The following is an 11,312-nucleotide window of genomic DNA, read 5'->3' as shown; positions in this document are numbered from 1 at the left end:
CCCTGGCACCGCCCCAGAGCTCCGGTACCGCCCCCTGCAGTACCCGGGAGCCGGGACCCGTCCCCGGTACCGCAACCGACACCGGCACCGCTCCCCGGCACCGCTCCGGCACCCGGACCCGTCCCCGGTACCGGCACCGGCATCCCGGGACTGACCCCGGTGTCCGCAGCGGCATCTCAGGAGGCACCCCGACATCGGCACCGACCCCCGGATCCACTGCTCGAGCCCCGGCACCAACCCTGGTACCGATCCCGACCCGCTGTACCCATCCCCGGTACGGCTCCGAGATCAGGACCGGGACTCGGCACTGCCGGGCTCTCTCCGGTACTGGCACCGGCACATTGCACTGCCCCCGGCACCGCGCAGGCCTCCCGGGACCCATTCCCGGCTCTGCTCTGAGCCCCGGGACGGGGACGTGGTACCGGCACCGTCACCCCGGGACTGCCCTGTACCGGCACCGGCATCTCAGGACCCGCTCACGGTACTTCCCTGAGCCTCAGCGTCGAGCCCCGGTACCGCAGCGGCCCCTCGGGACTGGCCTTTGGCACTGCCCCGATCCCCCGGTACCACCCCGGTACCGTGACCTACCCGCGGTACCAGCACCGGCCCCGGTACCGATCCCCCAGCAGTGCAGCAGCCCCCGGGACTGAGCCCGACACCAACCTCCCCATGGCCCTCCCGGGGCACCCCACAAGGACACACGGGAGTCCCCAAAATCATCCCTGCAGACCCCGGTGCAGCTCCGGGGGGACACAACCACAGCCGAGGGCAGCACCGAGGGCAGGGCCGGGATTTATTGTCCGGGGGGAGCGGAGCGGGGCCGGGGTCCCACGGGCACGGAGGGGCTGGGGAAGGAGAGAGGGGTGAGGGGGGCATGGGGGGACCCCGTTAGTCCTGGGTCTGGCCCGGTTCCTGGGCCTGGCCCGGCTCCTCCGTGTCCCCCTCGGCTGGCGGCCGCGTCCTCTTGAAGAAACCCATCTGCAAGGGGACACAGTGACATCGGGCCCTGGGGGACCCCACGGCAGGGATCCCACAGGTTCAGCCCCCCGGAGATCCCTGTGGCACCAGGGGACCCCCTGCCTCTGGGGACCCCACAGTGTCACCCACCTGTGACCCCACAATGTCACCCGTGCTGCTGTCCCACAGCCCCCACCCCCAGCACTGTGTGCCGTGTTTCATGGTCCCTCTGGATGTCACCGGTGTCCCCAGTGTCCCCCTGTGCCCACTGACCTTCCACATGAGGAGGATGAGGAGGGTGAGGAGCAGGAGCCCGGCCAGGACCCCCAGCACCACCCACCCCACCGGCACAGCCCCCTCGCCGCCAGGGCTGGCGCGCACCACGCACGTCTCGGTCTGCAGAGGGACAGGGAGGTGACACCGCTGCCACCGCGGCCTGTCCCCGTGTCCCCACGGCCACGGCAGCCCTACCTCAGCCTGGCCGCTGGGCAGGAGCCGGGGCTGGACGCGGTAGGGCATGGCCGAGGTGCTGAACCACGCCTGGGACTGGATGCGGAATTCCCGGAGGTGCTCCCGCTAGGGACAGCAGGGGGACACATGGGACACACGGGAACCTGGCATCAGGGTGCTGCCAGCTCACAGGGCACCCATGAGCCACACATGGTGGGTCTCTGGGTACCACCGTGCAGGAGGGGACATTGCAGGGATGCCCTGATGCCACCCCGTCCCCTCTGTCCCCAGGAGGGGACAGTACCTGCTGCAGGGTGTCCATCCAGAGCAGGGCATGGACGCTGACCAGTGCCCGCTGGTCCTTGCCCAGGCTGGCCACGTGGCAGGTGATGTCCACGCAGGTGGCATTGTCACAGTCCTGGTGGTGGCATCCAACACGGTGGGTGTCGGGGGGCCCCTATCCCAGGGAACACTCCCGGCCCTGTCCCCAGGGTCACCCAAAGGATCCATTCCCATCCTGGCACCCCAGCCCAGCAGGTCCCCAGGGTCACCCAAAGGATGTCCCCCCACCCTGGCCTCCATCACAGCCGGGATGTCCCCAGGGTCCCCCGCTCACCACACGGACGAGGTCTCCCAGCCCCAGGTCCCCCAGCCCCGCTCCCGGGGCCGCCTCCGCCTCCCGGCGCTCCCGGTGCTGGCTGCCGTTCCCGGGCGCTGCGGCCGTCGGAGCAGAGATCTCCAGCTGGAAGGGGACACAGAGGTGACACCACGTCCCTGCCATGTCCCAGCGCTCCCGGCGGGACACAGAGGTGACACCACGTCCCTGCCATGTCCCAGCTCCCCCGCGGGCAGGGCCCCGCAGCCCGTACCTGTGCGGGGTTGAGGGCAGGGTGCTGGGAGCAGTTCGTGCCCCCCTCGGTGCCCAGCCCCAGCAGGTAGAGCAGGACGTGCTCCCCCAGCCGATGGGGCACGGCGAGGCTCAGGGTGACCCCGCTGACGGTGCCAGGACCTTTGTTGTGGAGCTGCGGGAGGACGGTGGGTGATGCCAGGCACAGGAGATGGCTCCGGGGAGGGGACAGAGGGGACATCCCCCGAAATCACCTCGTAGACGTGCTCCAGCCTCATGCCGTGGTCCTCGATCCGCCGACTGCCCCGCACCCCGTGCCAGCCCGTGGGCAGCACCATGGTGGCAGGCAGGGAGTTGCTGGTGGGAGAGGGGGGTCAGTGTCGCCCTTGGTGCCCCCGTTGTCCCCGTGTCCCCCAGAGCCTCACCCTCGCAGCTCCATCTCTGCCTCTGCCTCCACGGGCACTGTCACCGTCACCGAGCCGTGGCTGGGGCTGGGGCTGTTCTTGCTGTGGGGACACAGCGGGATGAGACACGGACACGGAGTTTGGGGACGTGCTGAGGACACCGAGCCCGAGGTGCCAGCAGTGGGCGGGGGACAGCGCGATGTCACCTGCGCAGCTGCAAGTGGAAGGTGATGGCATCCCCCATGTCCTCCAGCCCAGACACGCTCAGCTCCAAGTCCACGGTGATCTGGGGACAGCAGAGGACAGGGGCAGGTGGGTGACCAGCCCCAGGGGGTGACAGGCACAGCAGGGACCCCCCTGTCCCCTTACCCGGGCTCCTGCTTTCATGGGATTGCCCAGCTCGCAGAGCACCACGTGGGTCCCGTTCTCCTTCTTGGGGTTGCAGCTCAGCTTCTCCTGCCCCTGCAGGGTGGGGACACATCAGGGACCCCACCAGGAACCAGCCACACAGGGGACCTGCATGAGCTGAGGGCAGGGCTTGAGCCCCAGACACCCCTGAACAGCCATCACCAGTGGGGACCCTGAGAAGGGTGACAGCCACCAAGGGCAGGGCAGGAACCCCGATCCCTGGGCAGCCACCCCCACCAGGCAGCCCCATGGGGGATGAAGGACACAGTGTGAGCCCCTCGATTTGGGTGTCCCCTCTGTACCCAGCACTGTCCCCATTCCCAACCCCGCGATGTCCCCTCTGTCCCTCTGCCATCTCCAAACCCTCCCCAGGATGTCCCAATGCTGTCCCTGCTCCCTCTCAGGGCATGTCCCCAATCGTCCCCCTGGATGCCCCCTCTGCTGTCCCCATCCTTCCCTCCAGGAGATGTCACCTCCCTCCTGTCCATCCCTGGAATGTCCCCTCTCTACTCTGCACTGTCTCAAATCTCTTCTCTGTGATGTCCCCTCTGGCCCCTCCACCAGCTGGGCACCCCCACGGAAGGTGACAGCACCAAGGACAGTTTGAGTCCCCCCAGCACCCTGGGCACCCTGTGACACCCATTCGGGGCACTCCCATGGAAGGTGACAGCACCAAGGACACGGTTTGGGTCCCCCACCCTGGGCATCTCCCATCACCCATTCCCACTGGGCACCCCCAAAGAGGGAGGTGATGCCAGCAAGGGCAGGACGTGCCCCCGCAGCCCTGGTCACCCCTGTGACACCCCTGTGACTCCCCTGGTCACCCCCAGCCTGTCCCCTGTCACACCCACCGGGATGGTGCTGCGGGCAGCCTGGTAGTGCGTGCCCGGGGGCAGCTGCACCCTCAGCTCCGCCTCGAAGGCGCCTTCGCCCGCGTTGGTGGCGCTGGCCCGCAGGGACAGCACGGCCTCGGCGCCGATCAGCAGGCGCTGGCTGGGGCTGGGGGACACGGGGACACGGGGACAGGCTCAGCACCCCGCGGGGACACCGGGCACGCCCTCAGTCCCACCCCGGTGCTCACGTGTGGGCGGCCAGGTGCAGGTCGGGCACGCACAGATTGTCATCGCCACAGTCCTCCAGGATGATGTGGGTCTGGGAGGGGACAGCGAGGGGACAGGGAGGGGATAGCGAGGGGACACCCCCATCCAGGGTGAGGTGAGGGAGAGGGGGAGTCATTGGGGACATCCCAGGGAGGGACTGGGCTGGTGGAGGGGCCAGAGGGGAGATTTGGGACATTGCAGAGCAGAGTGGGGACATTCCAGGGATGGAGGGGAGGGAGGTGACATCTCCGAGAGGGAAGAATGGGTACAGCAGAGGGGACATCCAGGGGGACGATTGGGGACAAGCCCTGGGACACACCAAGGAGGGAGCAGGGACAGCAGGGGGACGTCCTGGGAAAGGAGGGACTGGAGATGGCAGAGGGACAGAGGGGACGTGTCGGCGTTGGGAATGGGGACAGTGCTGGGTACAGAGGGGACACCCAGGGGAGGGATTGGGGACTGCAGGGTGAGCACAGAGGGCTGAACAGCACGGGCACACCAGGGAGTGGCAGGGACAGTGTGGGGCACATTCCAGAGGGAACAAGGGACAGTGTGGGGGGGGGGGAGGTTAGGAGCCACATCCCAGTGGGAACTGGGGACAGTGGGAGGGGGACAGGGGCAATCCCAGGGGGGTGTTGGGGACACTGGCACAAGCTGGGGACCCCAGAGCTGAGCTCAGCCAGGCTGGGGGTACCCACACGTGTCCTGGTGGGGATGAGCCCCCCCCCGTGTCACCACGGTGATGTCCCCCCACAGCCACGTCCCCCCTACCTGTGCCTGCACCAGGGTGTCCCCGTAGAGCACCAAAGCCGGGGCCTCTCTGGGCAGCGACAGGGCCACGCTCAGCGCCACGGGGCTCAGCTTGTCCTTGAACTCAGCCTTGTCCTGGGGACACCCATGGGCACAGCACTCTGGATGGCATCCCGTGCCCACCCCACAGCCCCCACCCATCACTGTCCCCATCCCGGGACAGGGACACACTGTTGTCCCCAACGCTGTCCCCATCCTGTGGCGATGCCACATCCCCCCCTCCCATTCCCGTCCCCTCCATGACTGTCCCCTCCCTCTGCCGCCTGTCCCCGTGCCCGTACCCGCAGGTAGGCCGTGAGGTTCCTGCACACAGGGGGTGCCCCCGGTGCCACCAGCAGCGCCTCCTGCCAGGACGATTGGTGTCCCCGCAGCAGCAGCACCCGCCGCGATGGCCGCGGCTTCAGCCGGTCCAGCTGCAGCTCGGCCTCCAGCTCTGGGGGGCAACGGGAGGTGGCACTGGTGACACCCCGGGGGTGGCCCTGTGCCAGCGGTGCCCGCAGGGTGACACTGTCACTCACGGATGCTCCGAGGGATGTCCTGGCCCGTCACGCTGACACAGAACTCCACGTGGAAGCTGCGGGGGGACACCACCAACAGTGCTCAGAAACCTGTCCTGTGCCCACCGTGGTGTCCCCACGGCAGTGTCCCCTCACCAGCTGACGGAGACGCTGGAGTTGGGCAGGGAGCAGTCCAGGATCTCAGGGTTCAGCCCGTCGGGGACACTCAGCTGGGTCCGGGCCACCACCACGGGCAGTCCCCTGGGGCACGGGGACATTGCTGAGGTGCCAGGGGACCCGAGAGGGAGCCCCGGGCCACGCAGGGACGGGCACTCACAGGTACACGGCCACCTTGGCCGCGCCGTAAGCCCCCACGAGCAGATCTGCGGGGACAAGCAGAGGGTCGGTGCCAGGGCAGTGCCAGGGCGGTGCCAGGGCCGGGTCGTGCCAGGGCCGTACCCGCGTAGCCGTTGCCGTCCAGGTCGGTGGCACCGCGCAGCGCGAAGCCGAAGGCGGCGGCGCCGGGGAAGGGACTCTCGAGGCGCTGCGTGGGCACCGGTGCCAGCCCCTCGCTGTGCCCGCGGAAGATGAACACCTGCCCGCTGCCACTGTCACCGCCCTGCGGGGCGCCCACGGCCACATCTGGGGACAGAAGGAGCATGAACGCCGCCCCCCCCCCAGCCCGCGCTCTGCTGCCTCAGTTTCCCCAAGGCGCGGCACTGAGGGTGGCACAGCCCCTGCCCGCCCTGCCCGCTGTTACCGCCGAATCCGTCCCTGTCCAGGTCGCCCAGGCTGGCGATGGCGGCGCCGAAGCGGCCGTAGGGGTGGGTGCCCGTCAGGGTCTGGGGGGGCCCGGCCAGCCGCTGCTGCCCCCGGTAGAGGTAGAGGCGGCCGAGCTCGCTGCGCTGCCCATCCGAGCGCCGGGCCATGAACAGGGGGGCGCCCACCAGCAGATCGTCCTTCCTGTGCCCGGAGCGGGATCAGAGTCAGGCTCGGCGGGTTTGGGGGCTGGGGGCACCCAGCGCTGTGCCAGGCACGGGGCAGCACCCCTGGGTGCCATGGAGGAGGGAGGACTGTCCCTGCTCTCACCCGTCCCCATCGACATCGGCCACTGCCACCGTGTGCCCGAAGTACGAAGCCACCTGGGAAGGGTAAAGGTGGCACCGGGGGTGCTGTGGGACGGGGCTGGGGTGCTGTGGGGCACCGGGGGTGTCACAGGGCAGGGGCACCGAGGGGTACCTGCTCGCTGGCGATGCTCCGCAGCCGGCGCAGGGTGTCCCCCGCAGTGAAGATCTCCACCTGCCCAGGGCAGCGTCAGCGCCACGCCCAGCCCGGGGTGACACATGGCCGTGTCCCCTGGTGTCCCCTCAGCGCCGGGCACTCCGCAGCACTCACCTCGCCCCTCGTGTTGCTCTTGTTGGGGACCCCCACCACGTACTCTGTGAGGGATGAGAGCCCTGAGTGCCCCACTGGGACACTGAGGGGGGCACGGGGATACCCCTGGCATTGGGATGGGCACAGGGATACCCCCGGCACTGGGGTGGGCACAGGGATACCCCCGGCATTGGGGTGGGCACAGGGATACCCCTGGCATTGGTGTGGGTACAGGGATACCCCCGGCATTGGGATGGGCACAGGGACACCCCCGGCACTGGGATGGGCACAGGGATACCCCCGGCACTGGGATGGGCACAGGGATACCCCTGGCATTGGGATGGGCACAGGGACACCCCCGGCACTGGGATGGGCACAGGGATACCCCTGGCACTGGGGTGGGCACAGGGATACCCCCGGCATTGGGATGGGCACAGGGATACCCCTGGCATTGGGGTGGGCACAGAGATACCCCTGGCATTGGGATGGGCACAGGGACACCCCCGGCACTGGGATGGGCACAGGGATACCCCTGGCATTGGGATGGGTACAGGGATACCCCTGGCATTGGGATGGGCACAGGGATACCCCCGGCATTGGGATGGGCACAGGGACACCCCCGGCACTGGGATGGGCACAGGGATACCCCGGGTGCGACATGGCGCCATGAGGGCACAGAGATGGCAGGACCCCTGGCACAGCCTGCCCAGCCCCCTCGGCAAGGGGAGCAAGGTCACTCTGGGGTGCCCCAGGCCCATCAAGCCCCGTTCCCTGCACCCCTCAGCCCTACCTTTGGTTTTGGGGTTGCCATCAAACTCGCCCACAGCCACCGAGTATCCTGCAGGGACATGGGCACTGGTGACCCCGGGTGTGCCAGCAGGAGCTGGCAGTGGGGCAGGGTGCCCGTGCCCGCTGCTCACCCCGGTACCCGTCCTCGTAGTCCCCGAACATCGGCTCCGTGGGGCGCCCGGGGCTCCCCAGCCACAGCAGGGACGTGCCGAGGAAGCGCCGGAGGATCTTGTCCAGCTCCACCGAGTACAGGAGCCCTGGGCACAGCGGGGCAGGGAGCACCAGCCCTGACGGGGAGCCCGCTGCCACAGCCCCAGGCTGGCAGCGCCACTGCGGGTGGCACTTACGGGGCACCGCATCCGGGGTGCCATTCCCCCGCAGTGCCCACCTCCGGGAGCAACACTGACAGGAAGGACTCACCTGAGAAGTAATACCCGCCGGGGGCACCCAGCACCAGCGTCCCATCCTGCGGGAGCAACTGGCTCAGCACCGCCCGGGGCACCCTGGCATCCCCCCCCCCAAATATCCCCCAACCCGGCATTCCTTCCAAAGCATCCTCACCCAAATATCCCCACCCTGGTATTTCCCATCCTGGCACATTCCAGCCCAGCATCCCCGTCCTGGCACCCCCTCATTCCTAGGGCCTCTCCTCCCGGAATTCCCACTGCACATCCCCAGCTCAGCATCCCCCCCCCAGCATCCCCCGCCCTGACACCCGGGTACCATCCTGGCCGCACCCTCTGCATCTCTGTCAGCCCCCCCTGGCATCCTGGGGGGCACCCCCCGATCCCCCCAAGGTTCCCGAGCCCCTCCATCCCCTCTCACCGGGGTGGCAGCGGCGCTGAAGCCGATCTCGCAGTAGCGCTTGTCGTGCGCTGCGGGCACAGGGCAGGGTCAGGGGGGCGCGGGGCTGGGATCCCGGGCTGGATCCCCCCGCTCCCCGTTCCTTCCCCGTTCCCCGCTCACCGTAGCCCGTCTGGCGGTAGGTGCTGGCCATGGTGCGGTCGCGGCACGGCGAGTACCACACGGAGCGCTCCGGGCTCCGCACGAAGCAGGTGCCCGTGGGGGTGCGGAACGCCTCCTGCTGCCCCTCCAAAGCGTTCCAGTGCTGCAGCGGGGCACAGACCTGGGCACGGCCATGGCACGGGCTGAGTGCCCGCCCCGTGCCCACCCAAGGTGCCCACATCCCCCCGATGCACCCACCACCAGGTTGCCGTGCCAGCTGGTGACGGACGCTCCCAGCCACTGGTGCGATTTGTAGGTGCGCAGCTCCAGGGTGCCCTGGCTCTCGCTCTCGTCCCCTGGGGGAGCGGGACAGGGGCGATGTGCGGAGCTGGCACCCCCCGTGCCCGCTCCCCGCCCCGCGGAGCCCACGCACCCGCAGTGTCCATGGGCAGGGGGTGGCAGGGGGTCCGGCCGGGGGGCCAGGAGCAGAGGAACACGGCGCCGGGCTGAGCCACGCCGGGCTGGGAGGTGTTGGCACGGGGCGCTCCCACCGCCACGCTGGGCCTGGGGGCAGAGCGGGTGTCAGGGGGGGCGGGCGTGAGCCGTGCCCGACCCCGACCCCCGGTGCCCCCCTACCTTCCCTCGCTCCTGTGGAAATCCAGGGCGAAACCGAAGTAGCTGCCGGGGGGTCCCTCGTAGATGGTGGGGGGCTCCTGGAGAAGCCCCAGCGTGGGGGGCAGGCGCAGCCCCCCGAGGAACAGCAGCACCCGCAGCAGCGCCATCGTCACCCCAAAATGAGGCCGCAGCCGCTGTCCCGGGGTGTCCCGGGCTTATCTCGGGGGACGCAGCTGGGGCCGGGCCCGGCAGGAATGGGGAGCACAGGAAGGGCCCCCCCGGAGCGCATCCGCTCCTGCGGGGAACCGGAGAGGTGCGGGGGAGACGGATGTGGCTGGAGCAGGGCGGGGAACGGGAGGTGGCAGTGCCACCACCGGGAGACACGGTGACAGGGCGGGGGACATGGTGACAAGGTGGGGCACTCGGCCACAGCGGCCTGAGCCTACCGCCCGCAGGGTGCCAGCCTCGGCGTGGCTGTTCCGGGATGGGCATCTCGGGGTGCCTATTTCGGGGTGGCTATTTCGGGGTGCAGGCAGTCCCCACCAGCGGAAATGTGGCAAGCGGGGAGAGCTGCAGGGCACAGGGCCCCTCCATGGGCCCCGATCTCCCCTCCACAGCCGGATGGAGCTGACAGCACCGAGCCCGCACCGGGCATCACCGCCCAGTGTCCCCTAACCCAGGGCAGGGACACCCCAAACCCTGCCAGGGCTGTGCAGGGCAGTGGATCTGACAAGCGGCCGGGGGCACAGTGGGCACAGCGAACAAGGCGTGCCCTTGTCCCTGTCCCCCGTGCCCTCAGCCAGGCCTGGGGCAGCCACAGAGCTCAGCCCAGCCCGGACAGCGGCATCAGCCCTGAACCCATCTACAGAATTAATTGAAACTCCGTTAATTAAGGACAGTCAGGCTGCCCCGGGGGCTCCTGGTGCCAACCCACGCCAGCAGCTCCCTGGGAGCCGGCCCGTGTGAAATGGGGCTTTTCTCCAGGCTGCAGTGGGAAGCAGGACAGGAGAGGGACTCGGGGGGTTTTGGGGGGCACAGGGGGTCCCTGCAGGGCACCTGGGCCCCTGGAGCGGGGTCTGCTCCAGCCCTGTGGAGCAGCTGCAGCTGGAACAGAGCAGGGTGTGCCCAAAGCCGTGGCACAGCGGACTCGGGGGCAGCTGCTCCTCCTCGGGAGGTCTCGTCCCCATCTCGCTGCAGCATCTGAACCCAGCTGGAGCCCACACCAGGGCCCCTGAGGGCAATTACAATCCTTTCTTCTGTCCAATTACTTCATTTCCCGTTTCTTTCAGCACTGCTGCACCATCCCTAGGACAGGTGGCACCCTGGACCCCGGGGTCCTGCTGGCATGCAGAGAGGTGGATTTTTTTCCTTTAATCAAACCAGGAAAAGAGAGGCTGGTGCTCTGCACAGCAGCTCCCCACCACCACAAAGCATCACATTTCTTTTTCCACAAATCATTGGTTTATTAGAAAGGTTTTTTTCCCTCATTTTACAGCATATATATATATTTATATATATATCTTATGTGACAAAGTTAAATACAGTCTGTTTATGCTTGTAAGTAATGACAGGTTAATTATTTTAGCGCTATCCTGAAGTCCAAAAACAATCCCTGCCCACAGTGCAGTGGGGCCAGGGCACAGATGGGCCCTATGAAGCTCAGCTCTGACAGTAACACTGAATTGTCTGGTATTTACAGGAAATTGAGTCCCTTTTTTGTGACTGCTGTCACTCTGACCTGCTCCAATTCTCATTTACACGGTGAGGGAGCTCAGGGGGGTTTGATCCTTTGACTCTGCCTGGCCTCGTGCTGCACTCCAGGAGGGGACAGGGAAGAGGATGAGGATGGGGAATGGGACAGGGATGTCACCACATCCCCACACTGCTCTGAGATCCCTCCCTCCAGCCGTGGTGGCCCAAGGGCTGTGACACCTGCAGTGCCACCCGAGCTGGGTGATGCTGGGAGAACTGGGAAATCCCTTATGGGCTAAGCTGGGGTAACCCTCGGTGTGGGCTGGGAGCAGTTCCAAGGCTCCACGTTACTGCTTCCAAAGAGGGGGAAAAGGAAAGGAAAAAAGGGCTCCTATTCTGTGGGAGCACCCTGGATTCCTGCTGC

General features: G+C 67.7%; 1 protein-coding gene across 4 annotated transcripts; it reads right to left on the bottom strand.

Annotated features, from left to right (window-relative positions):
* Positions 1-79: 79 nt before the first annotated feature.
* On the bottom strand, positions 80-11,232 carry ITGA2B (integrin subunit alpha 2b). Of its 4 annotated transcripts, XM_074557489.1 has the most exons (30): positions 9,218-9,408; positions 9,015-9,145; positions 8,840-8,937; positions 8,603-8,762; positions 8,462-8,511; positions 8,057-8,102; positions 7,768-7,893; positions 7,638-7,685; positions 6,869-6,912; positions 6,713-6,772; positions 6,563-6,615; positions 6,234-6,436; positions 5,933-6,115; positions 5,811-5,856; positions 5,630-5,734; positions 5,495-5,550; positions 5,258-5,409; positions 4,938-5,051; positions 4,148-4,218; positions 3,918-4,065; positions 3,028-3,120; positions 2,865-2,944; positions 2,680-2,760; positions 2,509-2,611; positions 2,277-2,429; positions 2,024-2,149; positions 1,712-1,825; positions 1,429-1,533; positions 1,231-1,353; positions 80-978 (listed from the first exon to the last, which is right to left on the bottom strand). In XM_074557489.1, the coding sequence occupies exons 1-30, from the start codon at positions 9,361-9,363 to the stop codon at positions 889-891; spliced, it is 3,108 nt and encodes a 1,035-aa protein (XP_074413590.1). In that variant the 5' UTR covers positions 9,364-9,408; the 3' UTR covers positions 80-888. The 4 variants fall into 4 exon arrangements, with proteins under 4 accessions (XP_074413590.1, XP_074413588.1, XP_074413587.1 ...); XM_074557487.1 differs by having other exon boundaries at positions 8,840-9,145; positions 9,218-11,232; XM_074557488.1 differs by having other exon boundaries at positions 876-1,353; positions 9,218-9,410.
* Between the last annotated feature and the right edge of the window lie 80 nt (positions 11,233-11,312).

This window comes from Zonotrichia albicollis, chromosome 23, assembly GCF_047830755.1.
Source record: "Zonotrichia albicollis isolate bZonAlb1 chromosome 23, bZonAlb1.hap1, whole genome shotgun sequence".
NCBI lineage: Eukaryota > Metazoa > Chordata > Aves > Passeriformes > Passerellidae > Zonotrichia > Zonotrichia albicollis.
The sequence above is the reverse complement of the archived record's forward strand: the minus strand, read 5'-3'. Positions and strand labels throughout refer to the sequence as shown.